General features: G+C 43.1%; 1 protein-coding gene across 1 annotated transcript; it reads right to left on the bottom strand.

Annotated features, from left to right (window-relative positions):
• Positions 1 to 24: 24 nt before the first annotated feature.
• On the bottom strand, positions 25 to 18,822 carry LOC122008943 (protein SCAI-like). The gene is made up of 10 exons (XM_042564874.1): positions 18,635 to 18,822; positions 18,154 to 18,556; positions 17,572 to 17,778; positions 17,247 to 17,465; positions 15,806 to 15,872; positions 15,514 to 15,729; positions 15,208 to 15,299; positions 1,106 to 1,294; positions 873 to 1,009; positions 25 to 652 (listed from the first exon to the last, which is right to left on the bottom strand). The coding sequence occupies exons 1-10, from the start codon at positions 18,751 to 18,753 to the stop codon at positions 376 to 378; spliced, it is 1,926 nt and encodes a 641-aa protein (XP_042420808.1). The 5' UTR covers positions 18,754 to 18,822; the 3' UTR covers positions 25 to 375.
• Positions 18,823 to 20,334: the final 1,512 nt, after the last annotated feature.

The raw sequence follows: 20,334 nt of genomic DNA on the forward strand, positions 1-20,334 counted from the left end.
TTTTATTGTGAACCCATTTTATCATAATCAACATAAAAGAAATTATTCTAGAACCAACCAGAGCAGCAATTATCCGATAAAATCATAAACAACAGCGTTGATCACCAATCTGCTTCTACTTTGTTTCAATGCCGATAACAATTATCACTTACCATGAGTTTCTAAAAGGAGGCAAATATAAAATAAGAGCTCGAAGAATACTGCATATCCAAATTCCCAAGTCGTCGCAAACAATTGTAGCTCAGTGATGATGATGAGCTGCTAAGAATGAGGCTCAAAGTCACTAGCAACCAGTTGGTGGGCAATGTAGGCAAGAGCGTAGTGAGATGCTTCTTCCAGTAGATGCAATTGCTAACAAAATTTTGGAGATGATGCTTATGTTTCATCAGGATCCGTTGTGTCGTCTTCTTCAGTTTCTGGAAGTCTTTCCATTGCAGAGTCATCATCGCCATGCTTTGATAGCAGAATCTCTTCCGAAAACACAAACTGGTTTATGATGCCAAATGTGTCTGCTAGCTTCATTATAGCAGATTGAGAAATGTAGCTATTTGGATCAACTGGTTCGGGTAAATGAGGTAAGCATTCAGGAAGATATTCATCGTGATGCCATGCGGGTGCATAAAGTGCAAGAGCAGTCCTGCAAAAGATAAATCTGCAACACAAGATTCGAAAATGACAAACGTTACTATACCCTGATCAAACTGCCAACTTGTGAGAATGAGAACATGGCATGAATTGTTCAGGTACCGAAAAATTCAGTTTGATGTCAATAGATAATGCAATTATTTCCGCCATGTAGCCCAACAGCCACCATAAAGTATGGCATACATGCTATGTTGTAATAGTTATATAAAATAAAATCAAGGAGTAACCTGAGAAGAAGCCGCCTCAAAAATGGGTCGCCCAAGACTTCAATCCAAACTGGATGTAGATCATTTGACGTCACTAAAGCTCTTTCCCACTCACTAAGTGAAAATGACAATAATTTTTCTGCCTTATCGTATTTATCCTGGAGAATTAAGTAGTGTGTACATAAGCAGTAAATTTAATTTGACAAGAGGATGGCTAATGTACTATCATAAAGAAATGAGATAAAATTGTAAACCTTATCAACATTTGCACCGGAAATACCAATCAAGAAGCAGAAAGCTTGCACTGGTGCTGACAGGAACATAGTGAATTGGCTTCCTTGTTGAGAACGAGCAAATTCGCTAGTAGTTCCTTGGGGTGGAGGCCTAGAGCATGGAGAGAGAAGCATAGCAACTGTCGCACCTTTCTCAGCTCCATGTATAACCTGTTAAAATTTCATCAAATGTTTTGAACAGTGAGCATGAAAGGAAAATAGGTGTAAAATTATGACATTAAACCAGATAGATGATAGAAAATTCATAATTTTACTTTGGTGTTAGATTTTGCATCACTGACAAGTTAAGGAAAAAAAGTGTGATCCTATATAGCTTAAGGCTCAGGAGATATTATCATGTTCGAATTTACATGTTTCACCAGTTATTGTAGTTTATTTTACAAAGAAAAATAAAATAAAATGGCATACTGGAGAGTAAACTTTAGTCAGTGTTTTCCCATATTTAAAGGAAACTTAACCTAAAAATTTAAAATATCAAATATACATATATTAAAGTTACAGCTGCAGAAATCAAAACCAATACCCCATCGAGAAATTATTTACCCAATGTGGTATGATCCTTCTCCAGGATTCCGATTTGACGAAAGCTTAGTATACTAGGCAGCCTTTTTCGTCTAGCATTTTTATATTCTAAATATAAGGGTTTAACTTTGAAAAATTAGAACACAAACAAATGCAATTCTGGTTCTTTATGTGCACATTTGAAAAACAGAAAAGACTGCAAGTTGCAAAATGTCCACAGAGAAGTAGTAATTATATGATGTTAACAACAAAAGGATAAATGATATTTATACTCATCCCATTCACCTGCCTGCGCCATCCCACTTTTGCCACCACACCACATCCTGACGCCCCTCTCACGATAGGCATCCATATTCCATGCATCATGCTCTTGTTTCCGTCATCTTCTTCAACATTCACTATTTGCTTCCATCTTCTCTCAAATCATAAATAAAACTCTTTTCTTCCACTTTCTGTGCCACTTCACCTATAGTGAACTCGTCCAAGGACTCCCTCAGTAATTCCATCTTTTAGGTCTTCCACCTTTCTTTTAGGACTGGTGCTAGCATTCTTGCCATCGAGACCTCACACAGTCACGCCTGCCACCATCCTCCACCCTCATGTAGGTCTTGCAATTCATCCCCGCGGCAACACGACAAACTTTCAAATCTGCTTGCAATTACACCAAGAGTCTACATTTACCATGCCACATTCATTGCTAGCCAACCTCTCTCAACGGTCCACATCACTCTTACCCCTTCCCCTCGTAGGCATGTCATTGGAATCTAGAAACCCTCACACAGATCTGTGATTTGGCCCTCCTGCACTTATCCATGCAAGTTGGCAACAACCCATGACAACAAGAACCCTCAAAATCTGGTGCAGCCAACTACACAAGCAGGTTAATCCAACTCCAGAAAGCCATAATAGGAACTAAATCAGTTTCAGGCAACAACTAACAATTATTTAGAAAGGGAAAACTAAGTGGTGGGTTCTGCTTTAAATTGATTGGGGAGAGAAAGGACAAATTCGGTAGATCTGGTGTAAGCCAATATTGAATCTAATCCAAGGTAGTAGAGCTAGTGTAAGCAGATATGGGATCTAGTCCAAGGTTCCTTGTAGACATAAATTGCAATAAATTAAAGATCTTGTGCAAAGATTCGTGCAAGAAAGGGATCCATCCCACGAGTGAAGAGATCTAACCATTTTCATCAGTTATCCAGATCGAACTTTGGCAACTTCAATAAAGGAATAGGCTTGCATCACTTTGCTATAATCAGTCTCTTTTGAAAAATACTTTTCTTGAGTTAGTTGGTTAGTCAAGATTTTTGCATTTAATTAGTTTTTCTCACATACCATCATACCTTCGCAAAAAAATATCATCACATGCAGAATCTCACGTGCATACACTAATTTAACCATCATTCATCAATAAAAAAACATTTTCTTCATTCTTCCCTAGTGTATTATGTTGCATTACTTTAAATCTTCACTACTCATCAACAATCAAAGAACGCTAAAATGAGAGAAATTGCCACTACTATAAGCAATATAAGAGATATAATGTTAGTTGCCAAAGTGTTAAAATTGAAATGTAAGACGAGCTTAAATTTACAAGAATTTGGATAACCTAGAAAGTTCAGAAAATTCATTGATGAGTCATTACAAAAAAAGCAAGGATCTTCACAAGCATGTCAATTGATTATAATAATTTAAAACCTAACATACATCTTGAATTAGTAGAAAAGAATAGAAATGATGATATTCACTCTTTAATTTACCCATACACAAAATGAAGTGAAAAAGAAATTATATGACATTACATAGTAAGCTACATAATTTCACCCAAATTTTTGACACATAGAAGCACACTAGACTTTTTATAATTACATGATATGTGTGTGCGAAAAAAAATAGAATAGTCATAACTAATGGAACTTACAGGAATATCATTTTCAAAAATCAAACACTAGAATATAACTCAAACCAGAACTTCATCCAAGTTCTCCGCAATATAATAGATAGCTACTACCTCACCTAGTGGTTCTTTAATTAAGCCTCACTAGACCCAGGGCATAGCACAGACGGTGGACGCATGACATCTCTGGCGTAATGGCCAGGGGTTGATTCTCAGGAACTAGTGACTTGGTTTACCCCACCATACGCCTAACGCCTGTATATCTGCATTTACCTCTCTCCATATATGTGGGGTCGGAACTAAGGGGGCCATTAAGGTAGCAAATTTACCTTTTTTTTAATTAAGCCTCACTACTTATCTTTTAAAGAGCCTCCTGATGACATAATATATGCAATGTGACACTAATCATATCACTACCAAATCTCTTATGACATTTAGTAACTCATCTCCTAAAGATCGATGATACTTTCAGTGAGACACCTAAGGAGGCTGCGAAAACTCACCAACTTTGAGAATCATTCGACCTGCCATTAAAAATGAATTAAGTTGACAATTGTACGCTACTAAAAGAGTTCAAAAGAGCACACTTAACTAAATTATCAAAAGAATAAATTAGGATCACAATTTTTTCTTTTACCAATTGATGAAATTGCTTATAATAATACATCTACAAGCATGTGTTAATTTATAGTCATTTTTAGCCTAGAGCTCATTAACTTGACTTGATTCCTTTGCCAAATTCTATCTGCCAAATTGAGAGTTTCACTACATGTATAAGAGATACATATCAATATCAGGATAAGAATCGCATTGAATAATGATTATTAAAAAGTACATAATGATGCACTAAGTAAACTAAAAGAGCAAAAGATTGTTATGCCCATGTATTCATTAATGCAATATATCCTATAATTGTTCCTCCATAAGCATTACATTCACTTGAATATCCCTTATTGTGAGAAGTTTTTTTGGTTCTAATGCTTTTTTATTTATTTAACCAGCTTATTAAACATTAATCAAAATTTTACCATACACGATTTGCTACCTTATTGGGCAAAACTCCACCTTTACATGTTGATTTTGACAAATGCTAAGCTCTTGTCTAGATGAGAGAGTGCTCTCGAGTCTCGACACTAATTTCCAAATGCCTTGATTACCATAGAGATAAAGACATTATTTTCTACCTCGTGACTAATCAAAGCATTTCCTTACCCAAGGGATGACTAAAAAGAAGAGGTGGTGAAAACTTAGTACTTCAAAGCTTGAAATGAATTAAGAATGCAATTACTCCTTACAAACACCCTATTGAAGATGTTGACCAAGGTTTTAAAAATCTATTTTAGGCAGTAGGCAATCAACTTACCGAATAGTGTCTAAGTGGTAGGTGAGCACCTAAGCAGGGGCCTAAGTAGTTGGCATTAAAATAAAATTATATATAAAAGAGCAAGTAAATAATTTGAATATATATCAAGAAGCACTCTATTGAATTAAATTTTTCCCTTGTTTATAGATACATTAATCTCAATGTTTCACACATTTATAGATCCAAAATTATAAATATAGTGAGGGCATGAACTCAAAGTGTGTTATGATAATAATTTCCACGATGTATATGGTAGAGTTTGACATGTTTATGATAATTGATCCGGTGATAAGGACAGGGGACCCTCGTTGGCGGAAGGTCAACAGCACGTGGAGGTCAAAGGTCAGGAGAGTCAACACGGAGATAGGCCGACCGGAGGAAGCAGGCCTACCGAGTCGGACATCGCATGCCGACCGGCCATGAATCCCCCGAACCGAATGAAAGACAACCCGACTAAGGGTCGGGTTTCTGATGCTCAAGGAAAAAAGGTTTCAAGGCCGAACGGAATGTCCGTTCGGCCGAGCACCAGGCAACAGAGGTAGGGCAATATCATCTAAGCATATGGCCAGGAGGTATCCCGGTCAGACCGATGACTATAACCGGCGACAGGAGTAATATGTCTGCTGAGCGGCCTACCCGCTCGGCCCTGGAACAGACAAAGGACGCAAGAGGACAAAGGAGACAGGGGATAACATCATCCTCGAGACACCTGCCGCCGACAAACAGCAGAGTTAGCGGCCGAGCCGTACACAGGATCATACGGTGGAAGCTTCCACCGTCACATCCGGGATATACTCGGACGATTGCGGAATGGCGCCAGAGGTACTTTTCTGACACAGGCTCGTTAAGGTAAGTTTGGGGAAGCGTGTACGCATCGAGAAGCGTGTACGCATCGGGAAGCTTGCCCGCATTTCCCCGGGGTCCTATATAAGGACCCCCAGACGTCGACGAAGGTATGCACACATCTTTACTATAGCCTCGTTACGTTGCCTCTCTCATTGCCTGACTTGAGCGTCGGAGGGTCGTCGCCGGGAAACCCCTCCCGGCTCGGCTTCTTTGCAGGATCGTCGGAGAGCTACACCACCAGTCGGAGATAGCGGAGCGTGCCACGTCCCCCGCGTCCGTCGACTCAGCGCTCGGACAGGATCAAATTGGCGCCGTCTGTGGGAAATGTGATCATCCGGGCGGAGGTTGAGAAGCTTCTAGAGGCCGACCACATAAGGAAAGTACAATTCCCAAGTTTGCTTGCAAATGTGGTCCTGGTTTCCAAGCCAGGCAACAAGTGGAGAGTCTGCATCGACTTCCGGGACTTGAACAAGGCTTGCCCGAAGGACTTCTACCCCCTTCCCCGGATCGATCAGCTGGTGGACTCCACGGCCGGGTGCGAGCTGATATGCATGCTGGATGCATACCAAGGCTACCATCAAGTGCCGCTCGCCCGAGAAGACCAAGAGAAAGTAAGCTTCATCACGGCGGACGACACCTATTGCTACAATGTAATGCCGTTCGGGCTGAAGAACGCGGGAGCCACCTATCAGCGTCTAATGAACAAAGTCTTCAGGGGGCAGATCGGACGCAACTTGGAAGTGTACGTGGACGACATACTTATCAAATCCTTCCGGGCGGCCGATCTCTACGCGGACATGAAGGAGACCTTCCAAACGTTGAGAAGGTATAGAGTCAAACTTAACCCTCAGAAGTGCCTGTTCGGGGCAAAAGGCGAGCGCTTCCTGGGCTACATTGTGACCGAGCGGGGTATAGAGGCAAACCCCAGCAAGATAAAGACATTGCAGGACATGCCGCCTCCCAGAAATCTCTGAGAGGTACAGCGTCTCACCGGTCGGATAACAGCACTGTCAAGGTTCATTTCTAAGACGGCCGACCGGAGCTTGCCATTCTTCAAGATCCTCCGTAAAGCCACCAAGTTCCAATGGACGAGGAGTGCGATCGGGCATTCGAGGAATTGAAGACTTATCTGAATTCCTTACCCGTGTTGGCAAAACCAGCCGAAAGTGAGCCGCTCCGCATTTATTTATCTTCAACTGAGCATGCTGTGGGCTCAGCATTAGTGAAGCCGAACGGTGAGGAACAGCCAGTGTACTTTTTAAACCATATCTTAAAAGATGCTGAGTCTCGCTACACCGATCTTGAGAAGTTGGCCTTCGCCTTGGTACTCGTCGCTCGGAGGTTGCGCCCTTACTTTTTGGCGCACACCATTATTGTGATGACAAATAGCCCGCTCGCAAGGGTACTCCTGAACCCTGAAGCATCCGGGCGGCTCATCAAGTGGACAACAGAGCTTAGCGAATTCGACATCCAATACCAACCCCGCTCGGCGATCAAAGCGCAGTCCTTGGCAGATTTCATGACCGAAGTACAAAAGCCCGAGCCCGAAGCTACATGGAAAATATATGTGGACGGGTCGTCCACTCGGCTCGGAAGCGGAATTGGGATCATGCTACTGTCGCCTCAGGGAGAGCGGATGCATTTATCCGTCCGGCTAGATTATCGGGCAACCAATAATGAGGCGGAATACGAAGCCCTCATAGCCGGATTGCAAGCCGCACGGCATGTTGGAGCCAGTCGGGTCGTGATCCACTCGGATTCCCAGCTTGCAGCTCAGCAACTCATGGGCGCTTTTGAGATAAACAATGCAAGACTCCGATTATACGCGGAGGCCTTTGAGAAACTCAAGGTCGGCTTCACTGAGGTGATGGTCCAGAAGATACCCCGAGCGGAGAACCAAGCGGCAGATGAATTAGCCAAGCTAGCAAGCTTGATATCACCGGTCGTCATCCAGCAACCAATCGAGCAAGTATCCTTGGTAGCACACATAGACCGGATGGAAGGCCTCACGTTCCCGAGTGACTGGAGAACGGCCATCATGGAGTTTCTGCGCTCAGGGGCCACGCCCTCCGATCGGGACGAAGCTCAGCTACTAAGGAGGAGAGCCGGCCGGTTCACTCTCATCGGAGATCAACCTTACAAAAAGGCTTTCTCCGGCCACGCTAAAATCGTCGGCTCGAAGGCAGTACATTCTCGAGGAGGTACACGAGGATCTTGCGGAGGTCATCCGGCGGCCGATCTTTGGCTAAGAAGATCCTTGGCCGGATACCGCCAGCTGCGTGAGGCGCCCGCTCGGACCGTCAACGTGCCTCTCTGCCGAGTACCATAATTTCTCGCGTAAGCCGGAGGAAATGGCGTCCGTGTCTTGCCGTTCGACCCGGTGGGCGTGGACATCGTAGGACCACCTACTATGGCGGCCGGACAAAGGAAGTTTCTATTGGTGGCGGTAGATTACTTCTCCAGTAGATGGAGGTGAGCCGTTGGCAAGATAACCAAGCACGTGGTCAAAAATTCATCGGCAAAACATCATACGTCGATTCGGCGTTCCGCGTCGGCTCGTGTCGGACAACGGGCGGCTTCGTCGGAAGTCAGCTCGAGGAATGGTGCGAGGATATGGCATTGAGCAACACTTCACGTTCCCCATCCAACAATGGTCGAGTAGCGACCAACCTCAGAATTCTGAACTCGGCTCGACCACGTGGGAGGAAGCTAGGTGGACGAAGGAGTCTTATGGGCCATCCGCACGACCCTAAGGAGGCACCGTTCCATCTGTTGTATGGAGGCGAGGCGGTCGTCCTAGTTGAAGTCGGCGTAGAGTCCGTCCGGATCCAGAACTACGACGAGGCGAATTCCGAGCGAAGGCAGCTAGAATTGGACCTAATCGATGAGGAGCGAGCCAAAGCGTCCGTTCGGCTGATGGCCTATAGACAAAGAATGAAGCAGAACTACAACCGCAGCGTGATTCCTTGAGCATTCCAGGTGGGCGACTTAGTATGGAAGAAAATAAAGCCAGTTGGGGACGTAGGCAAGCTGGAGGCTCCCTGGGCAGGACCCTTCAAAGTCGTCGAGAAGCTCCGATCGGGAGCCTACTACTTGGAGGATGAAGATGGACAACGACTAGGGAGACCATGGAGCGCAAACCACCTCCAGCCCTATCGGGCCGGATGAAAGGTGCGCCGATGTAATGTATTTCATGAATATTCCATGCGAATGTATCATGTGGTTGCAGGAATCAAAGCTATCAGAACAAAACAAAGACATGAGTATTGTGCGCCCATCGGATGGTTGTATAAAGACATGACGAAGACCCCACGTCGTTCGGCCGGGAGTATATTATCCGGATCAAATGCTCGATGACGAAGACCCAGCGCCGTTCGGCCGAGAGTATATTATCCGAGCGATAAGCTCATTATTGAAGACCGTCGAGCGGCGACATTAAACTCTAGAGTCGAACCGACGACTATAAACCAACAGGCTTGAAGACCGTCGAGTGGCGACGTTAAACTCTAGAGTCGAACCGACGACTATAAACCACCTGGTCGGAAGACCATCGATAAACCACCCGGTCGGAAGACCGTCGAGCGGCGACGTTAAACTCTAGAGTCGAACCGGCGACTATAAACCCCCCGGCTTGAAGACCGTCGAGCGACGACGTTAAACTCTAGAGTCGGACCGGCGACTATAAACCCCCCGGCTTGAAGACCGTCGAGTAGCGACGTTAAACTCTAGAGTCGAACCGGCGACTATAAACCCCCCGGCTTGAAGACCGTCGAGCGGCGACGTTAAACTCTAGAGTCGAACCGGCGACTATAAATCACCCGGTTGGAAGACCGTCGAGCGGCGACGTTAAACTCTAGAGTCGAACCGGCGACTATAAACCACCCGATCGGAAGACCGTCGAGCGATGACGTTAAACTCTAGAGTCGGACCGGCGATTATAAACTCCCCAGATGAGGCAACGTCGCGTCGAATTACTTCAACGACGCTTTGGCAGAGAGTCCATGAAAGAATGGAAATTCGTTGACCGATCGATGAGGCAAAGAAAAACACTTAGAGCGAAAAGCTCATAGAAATCTCAGGCAAGATGGATGGGCGTTTGATGGATCGGTAAAGCAAAGAGGTTAAGAAATTTCATGCGGGTAAAAGGTCTAGTAACTGGTCGGCATAATAAAAAAGAACACGAAATAAGAGGATAACACAACAAGAGTGGGCATTCATTTAATATTAGCAGTTAAGGGTTACAGATGCCACATGGTAGGTACGCCGATCGGAATCACTCCTGAAAACACATTCACTCAAAATAATTAAAGATATGCTTGGGAATGGTTGTAAGAAGCGCCGCATGTTCCCGGGCGGGAATTTCCGCTGAAATTGGGAGGAGACCCTTGGCCTTCAAGTAATCTGGCGTGACAGTGATCGTCAGTTCAAAGGCCTCAGCCATCCGGTTGCAAACCTTCTCAGCGAACTCGTCTGAGCGGATGTAGTTTTACCTAAGCACGATGAACCGGCTCAGCTCAGTCTCCTGGTACTCGCTGAAGGTGGCTTGGGAAGCTTCAAGAGCCTCCTGCAGTTTCTTCAGTTCGTCCTTATGTTTGAGCGCTTCACCCGAGCGGCTCGCCTTCTCGCCGTCCAGCTGCTCCATCAGATCTTTGACTCATTGTTCCAGGCCCCGCGCTTCCACGTTCTTCTTTTCTAGATCGGCGATGGCGGTGTTCTTCTGAGTGGTGGCCAGCTCAATCTTGCGGTCGTAGGATTTGACCTTCTTGTCTAGCTGGTCCAACATATAAGCCTGGTGGGTCGTCTTCTTCTGCTCGGCCTCCAACAGATCTTTGGTTTTGTCGAGCTCCTTCTGCAGCTCGGCATAAGAAGGGCCTCGAGAAGATGACGGCCCGCCCTGACTCTTCAACCTCTTCAACTCGTCCTCCACCATCGCCAAGCGGTTGGAGACAACGATCTCTTCCACCCATCGCTGATCGGGAAAACTACATTAAAAAGAAGTAAACCTTACCCCGGTGGCCTGCTGCATGTGACTATCAGCCAGCTTGTCGAGTGGTATCATGGCCACACGGGCTCGAGCGTTCGCCCACATTTCAGCGAGAGGCCCCTTCATAGTGATCATGTGCTCGGGGGTCGTAGGCCGATCGGACTCAGTCATGAAAGCCTCAGTAGGGAGATGCAGAATTGCCCTAACTGTGCGTCGCTGGCCGGAGTCGTCTGAGCGAATGCCACAGGATCGGAGGCCGGGCTAGAGAAAGTGGACAAAATGCTCGAGCGGAGGGCTCGGCATGGTGCAGGAGGAAGGGAGGCAACTGGAGCCGCTTCGATGGGAGCCGCAGGCATCTCCAACTGCGAGGGAGTCCGGTCAGAAGATAGAGCCTCGACAGATGGTGCTTGGCCACGTGGGGAGGCGGTGCCCGTCCGCTCGGACGGTTGCACGGCGGAAGTTACCGAACGGAAGGGCTTCTCAACTCTCCGTCTTTTCCTATTGAGTGGAAGCTCGTCCTCCGGATCGGAACTTTCCTCCCGAACGGTCGGTTCTTTGACAGAAGTTGCACCAGCGGCTGCATCCATGGGCGAAGCCTGAGCGGCCGACTCGCCCGCTTGCTCTTCGCTCTCGTCCTCATGAGAGCCGACCGGAGCAATGCCCCGTTGCTCCATTTCCTTGGCCGCTGCCGCTTCGAGCACGGCCGCTTTCTTCTTCAAAATGCCGAACAACACCGACTCCATTACGATATTCGCTGCAAAGAAAAGAAAAGGAAATCAGTTAGAACTCAAGGCAAAGGTCTAAGTAAAGTTCTTACCGAAGCTGCTCGGGAGGGGGGTCCGGCTCGGACTCAGACCAAATATGTACATCACTCCTTCAGGCAGGAGCTTATTGATGTCGAGCTTCAGACCGGCTAGTAGATTTGCTGCTTGAAGATAGTCCGGTTGGGTCTTGTATTTCTTCAGCTCGGGAGAGATGGGCGGTCCGACCTGCCATTTCGTACGGAAGGGGAGCCGCCCGGGAACACGAAGATAGAAAAAATTCTCCTTCCAGTGTTTATTGGAAGAAGACAACTTATCAAAAAAGACTAAGTCGGGCCGAGCTTGAAACAAATAAGTATCCGGCTCAGATTGTTTGGGGTAATAAAAATAGTAGAAGATCTCCGGGCGGAGGGGAATGTTGTGGATCTTAAATAAGACCACAACCCCGCACAGGAGGCGAAAGGTATTGGGGACCAGTTGGGCGAGTCGAATGCCAAAAAAGTTACAAACTTCGACAATGAAGGGGTGGAGGGGAAACCGCAAACTGGCTACGAATTGGTCGCGGAAGAGACAAAAGGCGTCGCTCGGTGGTCTGTGTGGCCGAGCGGAGGGTGAAGGTAATATTAACTCGAAGTCGGAAGGGATATCATAGGCGTTAAACAGGCTCTCAGCATCGCGCCGATCGAATCGCGACTCCATGGTGGTATACCATGGGCCGAGAGCCGGGTCCGTAGGCCGGGAGGAGCTTGCCATAGCCAGAGGAATGGAAGAGGCAGAAATCGAAAGGGAAAGCAAATGCGCAAGCAAAGAACGGAGCAAAACAGAAACCAAAGGAACACGGCCGAGAACGCGAAGAAAACACAAGGATGAAAGGAAGAAAGGAGGAGGGGCCTTACAAAGGAGTTGAGGATCGAAGAAATATGGCGGAGGATCGTCGGAGAAGAGAACTGAAGTTGCCGGAACGCTGAAGCACCGAGGAGGAATACGGGACACGCGAAGGCAAGGGTGCGGCGGAGGGAGAAGATGAAGGCTTTATAAGGTCGAGCCCGATCGGCCTCGACCGTTGGATGCAGGTCATAGGAACCGAGGCTCGCATTGAGCCGAACATTTCAAACCGCCGATGTCCCATCAAACACATCGCCGACCCGTACGATGACGCCAGCGAAGGCGCCACATGGCATCCTCCCATAGGGGCGCATTTAATGAGCACCATTACGACACGCAGCCCACGTGCTCGGTCTTAATGGAGGGGATTTGCACGAATCCCGAGGAGATCCGAAGGGCGTCAGTGTTGACCGTCAACGCGGAAGTGAACCCAGCGCTCGGAAGGAGCCGAGCGGCAGGGGAGGAACATTCCAGAGTGGCAGGGCGGTTTCATTCACGCCGACCATGTGATCCGGTGATAAGGACGGGGGACCCTCGTTGGCGGAAGGTCAACGGCACGTGGAGGTCAAAGGTAAGGAGAGTCAACACGGAGATAGGCCGACCGGAGGAAGCAAGCCTACCGAGTCGGACATCGCATGCCGACCGGCCGTGAATCCCCCGAACCGAATGAAAGACAACCCGACTAAAGGTCGGGTTTCTGATGCTCAAGGCAAAAAGGTTTCAAGGCCGAACGGAATGTCCGTTCGGCCGAGCACCAGGCAACAGAGGTAGGGCAATATCATCTAAGCATATGGCCAGGAGGTATCCCGGTCAGACCGATGACTATTACCGGCGACAGGAGTAATATGTCTGCCGAGCGGCCTACCCGCTCGGCCCTGGAACAGACAAGGGACGCAAGAGGACAAAGGAGACAGGGGATAACATCATCCTCGAGACACCTGCCGCCGACAAACAGCAGAGTTGGCGGCCGAGCCGTACACAGGATCATACGGTGGAAGCTTCCACCGTCACATCCGGGATATGCTCGGACGATTGCGGAATAGCGCCAGAGATACTTTTCTGACACAAGCTCGTTAAGGTAAGTTTGGGGAAGCGTGTACGCATCGAGAAGCGTGCCCGCGTTTCCCCGGGGCCCTATATAAGGACCCCAGACGTCGACGAAGGTATGCACACATCTCTACTATAGCCTCGTTACGCTGCCTCTCTCGTTGCTTGACTTGAGCGTCGGAGGGCCGTCGCCGGGAAACCCCTCCCGGCTCGGCTTCTTTGCAGGGTCGTCGGAGAGCTACACCACCAGTCGAAGACAGCGGAGCGTGCCACGTCCCCAGCATCCGTCGACTCAGCGCTCGGACAGGATCAATAATCATTTAATAACTCTAGAAATAACATTTGATATATTGCATGCATAGTCACAAACAAAGTGGATAAACAATCAAAAGTTTACAATCACAAGTAAACAAGTGTTAATTAATAAGCAAACATGTAATAACAAGAAAATACAACTTATTTCATTACAAAAGTAGATAAAAATATAATGCAACAAAGGAGGGATATGGTGAGAATGGGTGATTAAAGTCTTATTCATATGAACAAATTAGACAAATAAATTATTTTTTAATAAACTCATCCACCCGGGTTGCAAAAGCAAGTCAAATTGACAAGGTAGGCCACTGGACCACCTATATAGGCCATCTAGAGTGGCTAGACGGCCTAGGCAAACTACTTAGCCACTATGAGAAGTGGTAATTTTTCATTTCTACTTAGGTGGCCACCTATACTTCTTTTTTAGAACTATGTTGTTGACAACCCCCCAAGAGTTGAATTCTCTACAACAGGGGAGAATAATGCAATATTTTAGAAAAAACCCAAATCATTAAGTTTTCTATTAAAAACTTTTTTACTTTTTTTGGATTTTAGAAGTTATAAGGTTTTATTTTGGTTGACTTTAGAAAACTAGGTAAATCTAACTATTGTCTAGGGAATAAGTTATTCTTAGTTTTCTATTACTTAAGTTGTTTAGGAATAGGTTAAATTTTTTATTATTCTTTAAGTAGAGGGCCATGGTTAGGGTTTTTAAAAGAGACATCAGTCCCTCCCTCTTGTTATATCATCTTTAATCTAATAAAATTTACTCTCTTTGTGAGTTTTAGTTTTCCTTATTGTGAGTTTTGTTCATCTCAGTGTTGCATGATCATGTCAAAATTAGGGATAGGATATTGCATTGATGTTAGTGTTGTTAAAATGAGAAATATTACATTATAGGACACCTTATAATTAAATATTCAATGCGGGACTAAAAATATTGAAGCTGTAATTATAATGCTATTAATAATTCTAACAATATGAAATATTTTAGAATTGAATTAAATCAAATAGCCTGTGATAAAAACTAGCCTCATAACCACATATTAATTCCACTAAGGTAAAAGGTACAAAGTGGTTTACCAGCTGCTGTAAGGACAGAAATTATGGGATATATCAAAAGAACAAACATATGACTGTGTCAGTAAAAATCTATCCTAGCACAACTGCTATTATGAATGTCATATTCTAATTGGCAATTTCAAACAAGGTTTAAGGTGTGCTCTTTCCTCATTGCTGCCACTTACTGTTTATCCTCACAACTCGTATAGCCATCTCTAGCAATTCCTGGATACAATGATTATTTTTTCCTTTTTAGTTTCACAGAAAAGATGGTATGATCACACTTAGCTAAGGGAAATATTTATGTGTTTATTGGTAAAGTGACTGAACTTTTGAAATTCCAGAAATACAGAAAAGAGAAATTAAAGTTGACAAACCTGCCTTGAATGCTTGACTCCTGTCACTGTCGATCACCAGAAAAATTGGTTTTCTTGTAAATGGAATCAAATCGCAAGGGTAAATAGAACTTGAACCTGAAAAGAAAAGACAAGATGTTGATGCCAAGTACAGTAGTAGGCTTTATAAAAAAAAATAACATAATACAATTTTAAGAAGCTTCAATTGTAAGCTGTAACTGCATAACATTCATGTGCTTTATGCTAACGACCATAAATTCCTACATGCAACTCTAATTATTACTAATGATCACACAAGCATCTGGACAGCACATGCAGGCAAAAAAAATACCTCCAGTTCCACGAGAACCTAACCATAAAGAGGCTTGTTCATCAATACCAATTTCGCTAGCATCCTTATTTTCAACACATGGACGAGTTGGTCTACACTGTTGAGATACCAGTGGTGAGCATATTTCAAGATTACTAAAATTTCCTGCGATCTTCTCAGCAGTATCCAAGGAAATTTCAGAAGTTAATGGTACTGGATTACTTAATCCAGATCCTCCTGCAAAATCTTACGATGAAACAAATTCCATGTATTCCAGAGACCAAACAATCTTAAGATAAAAGACATGATTAACCTGCAGCTGAAAGATATATCAGCATGATCCCGTCAGGAGGAAGTTCCTCACAGATTGTGGCCAGGACCTGCAATACAAAAGCACTGTAAACAAGATAAAAATGGAGTGGTGTTTTTGATTGCCACCACTAGAGAAGCTCAAGTCTAACTTCCATGTTCAGTAGCTTCTTTATAGAGGTGAAAATTGGAAGATTTGAACAAGGAGAATAGACAGAATGTCACAAGAAGATTTGCAACTATCTGGCATTTTTTTTGAGTGTCCATCTCTAACTTTGGTAAGATGCTCATGAAAGGGAACAATAAACAGAGATAAAAAAAACACAAGTTATTTTCCTAGGCGCACTTAGAAACATAATAATAGTAGAAACGGACATAATTTTGCAATTCAGCTCTTTAGTATATATCCTCTCCATGAGCTTTTTGTATTAGACAAAGGCTCCTATCGTATTAGATAAATGATGGAAAAGAAGAAGATCCAATACAAGGATTATTAATATCTTGTTAGATTAAAAGATTCAAATATCTTATAATAATATTATAAGATTCAAATATAAAATGACACAAACTCTTATGATAGATTATAAGATTCAAATATAAAATGGCAAACATCATAAATATGAACTAGAGTATAAAAGTACTGAGACAATTTGATTCAACTCAATATGATTTCATATGAATTTTATCTTACAAGATCCTGAAGAGAAAAAAAAGTTCTACCAACTAATAAAAGCAAACTTAATTTATTAAATTAAACAGAATGAGTCAAAAAAAAATAAACCTAAAGTAGAAAATAAAAAATAAAGGATGAATCTTTTGTTACAAGATACAAAAGGTAGGAGAGGTGGAATTTCAAAGTTGACAATGTAGAAGAAAATTCTTGTCACATGGAAATGCAAAGTCAACCACAGCTAAGATGGAATCTATGCCGAATAGTGACTGAAAGAACAAATCTTGTCTATTTTGTCTTCCATCTTCAACAATATTGATGCCAACAAGACTCATATCATGCTGAATTTTGTATTTTGTTAGACGTGGAGGTAGTGAAATATCTTCTTGCCTATTCCACTTCAATTCCTATAAAAATGAAATAAACAATATCTGGAATTTTTTTATGAATGTGAAATACGAAGCTATATATTTTCCATCTGAAACCTATGTTAATGCTGTGAATTACATGTAATATTAACATCTAGCTATCATCATCTACAACCAACTAATGATTTGAAATAGAGAAGAAAATTTGAAGCAGCAAGGGCATCTAATCCAGGGAACCCAAGTAGATAGGCAGCCTGGAGGGCCAACGGCAATATTTTGAATGGAGATATGAAGCATCAATTTATCAAGCATTAAGACTATTATGCAAATATTAGCTTATCAATACATCACCAGAGAAATTCTAATCGGAAACATCTTAATGGGAGCAAAGGCATTGATAAACTCACCAAAAGGAAATGAGTAATTGAAGGGCGGTACAAAATTAACTTCCGTGGATTAGGTGGCAATGTCTGGTCCCTAATATCTTGGAATAGATTGACTCGATTAATGCCAGTCCCAAAGTGACCACTATCAGTTCCATTCCTCGTTGAGAATGAACCAGAGGGCTCCCACTCCAGGCATTGAAGCATTCTGAAGGTATCTAGAGTCAGCTCTGTAAACTTGACCTGATGAGACAAGGTCAATTAGTTATTTCCCTTATTTTAAGCATTTGAAGATATTAGCATGATGCTAAGAGGAGATATATCAGGTCCAAAAGAAAATGTAATCAACCTCATTGTGATGATAACTGCACAAAATTGCATCGCGTACTACCAAACCCCTCCTAGCGAAGCTAGAAGATATAACAGGAAGAGAGTCAGGATGTGAGTCAAAGAGAAAACTATATCTTAAAGGCCTCATGTTCATAAAAGTTGTATCAGCTTTAAGAAATCTGATTATTTCTTGGACCACATGCTTCCACTCTCTGAACTCTGCTTCCTGCACATAATAACCAAAGAATTAGGTTGAGGTCACCACCTGCAACATATCCACTATTTCCTCCCTCTGCACTATAGACAAACTATAATTTCTCTAGGACTTTGAAAAATGCTTCCCCATCACGGGGCTTAAAGAAACTTCATCAGAGAGCTTAAGATATTCAACATATTCCTCGGGTAACAGTAGTGAATTTTCATGAAAAACAAAATGAATGTTCCACTTAAGAAGGTCCAGATTGCCTTATATCTTATCTATCAATTTTCCATCAAACTTGAAGTTTATGGAGATTTTTATTTAGAATATTCAAGTTAATTCAGCAGTGAAACACAATTAAAAATGAAGAAACGATTTCCATTATTCTCAATCGCGACAGACCTGGAAGCTCTTCTTGCACTCATCCACCATCGCCTTGAGCGAACCGACCAACTTGAAGACCATCTCCCGCCGGCCGAGCACAAGGCAGACGATCAGGAATCGGGCGAGAAACCTGAGCTGCTTGTTTGCCAGCGCCGTATCCTGCGCCTGAGCCCCTCCGCCACCACCATCCCTGAAGTACTCCCGGCTGAAGATGGCCTCGTAGAAGATGTAGGCTTCGGAAAGGTAAGAAGAATCGCCGGTCCGCTGGTATTGCCCGTAGTATAACTGAGCGATCCGGGCAGCAATCTCCCCCACCTCCCATCGTCGAAGCCCGGCTTCCACCAGCTTCTGCCGATGCTCCTGCTGCAGCTTCCACAGCTGGGTGTAGATCTTGAACGCCTTGTGGAAATCCGCGTCGTTGCTGCACGGAACCGAGAGTGATTAGGGAGGAGGAGGAAAAAAAGGGGCCAAAAAGGAGCGGAAAATTTGGGGGTAGTACCGATTGCGACCGAAGTTGGGGAGATCGCGAACCCTAGAGAATTTGCGATCGGCTTTGTCGAGGAGAGACCAGAAGAGCTCGGTGATGGGGATGCTACTCTTATTGCTGGTCTGCGCCATTTCCCAAGGTTGAACGAGATCGAAGGGTTTCGGATTCGAAGGCGGAGGAGGTTTTTAGCTCTAGACTTTGACCAAACTACGAGTACAAAATTCCGATTTTAAAATTCGGGAGATATTTTTTTTCAAAACAAAAAAGAAAATAGAAACAAACTAGCATTTTCATTTTTCATATAAAATAATTTTATTTGAATTTTTGTGATTTCGCTGATAAAAATGGCAAAAAATAAAAATAAAAATAAAACGTCCCAAATTAAGAGAACTATTTCCTTAAAAAAAAAATGGGGACCTCTCTTGTTATTTTTATTTTAAAATTCCTTTGGTCCAATATTAATGTTGAAGTTATTAGATATTTAATATCTTACTATTTTAATAAAAATTTCCTTCCTTTATTAACTAACTTTGATAAAGCTAAAATGAATTTATATTACTGTCTTTTTTTCTATTCACACTAAAAATAATTCCAAGATTTATTAATAATTCCACAAGCGAAACAATCAGTGATCTAGAGTTCGAGACTCAGCTACGACGTATTATTATGAATTTTTCTTATCATTAATTTTCTTTGGTTGTTTTATATAAAAAAAAATAAAGTTCTATTTAGTCTCACATCTTAGAATTGATAACACTATGATCAAAGAAACTTCTATAAATATTTTAAGCCGACGATGTTAAAAAATATATTTTTCTTAGTTTCTTTTACTAAGAGAAGTATAATATTAAATTAAAATAATTTTTTTCATAGGAAGCCCATTACAGTAGTTTATTGCTGGGGCTCAAATAATTTATATATTATTATATTACACATGCAACGCGTGTGCACGATCACACTAGTAATTTATAGAAATTATTGAGTAAATGTTATAATGTATTTAGGCTGCGTTTGGTAGGGTGTAATCTGTCTTGTAATGTAATCCAGATTATATTACAATGTTGATTATTTTGTTTGGTTTCATTTTTAACTTGTAATGTAATCTGGATCACAAAAGGTAATGAAGTTTTGTAATCTGGATTACAAAACAAACATATTATAATCCGATTACATTACGAGATCACCTTTTAACAAAAATTTGAATGTCAAATATACCCCTACTCTGTCGCCGCCCATCTTCGCCCGCCGCCACTGCCAGCGACCGGTCGGCGGTGGTCGGCGGTCGTCGGTTGCCGGTGGTCGGCGGCCGTCGGCCGGTCCAACAGAGATGTAGCGTCCGTCGGTAGAAGTTGTAGGATATTTTTGTCATTTTATAATACTACAAATTACATTCCTTATAAAAATAATGGACACCAAACAAAAGAATGTAATCACCTTTGTAATCAAACATTATATACATTTCATTACCAAACGTAGTAATGTAATCAAGATTATATTACATTACATTACAAATTTGATTACATTACAAGCTCAATTACATTACGCCCAACCAAACGTAGCCTTAGGAGATAGTTGATATAATTTATAGAAACTATTGAGTAAATGTTATAATGTTTTAAGATGAATTTATGTATGATTTAAGATTTTTACCTATAGAAGTTATAATGTGTAGAAATTATTTGATATTTGTTATAGTGTAAAAGCTATTCAAT

Source organism: Zingiber officinale, chromosome 8A, assembly GCF_018446385.1.
Source record: "Zingiber officinale cultivar Zhangliang chromosome 8A, Zo_v1.1, whole genome shotgun sequence".
NCBI classification, from domain to species: Eukaryota; Viridiplantae; Streptophyta; class Magnoliopsida; order Zingiberales; family Zingiberaceae; genus Zingiber; species Zingiber officinale.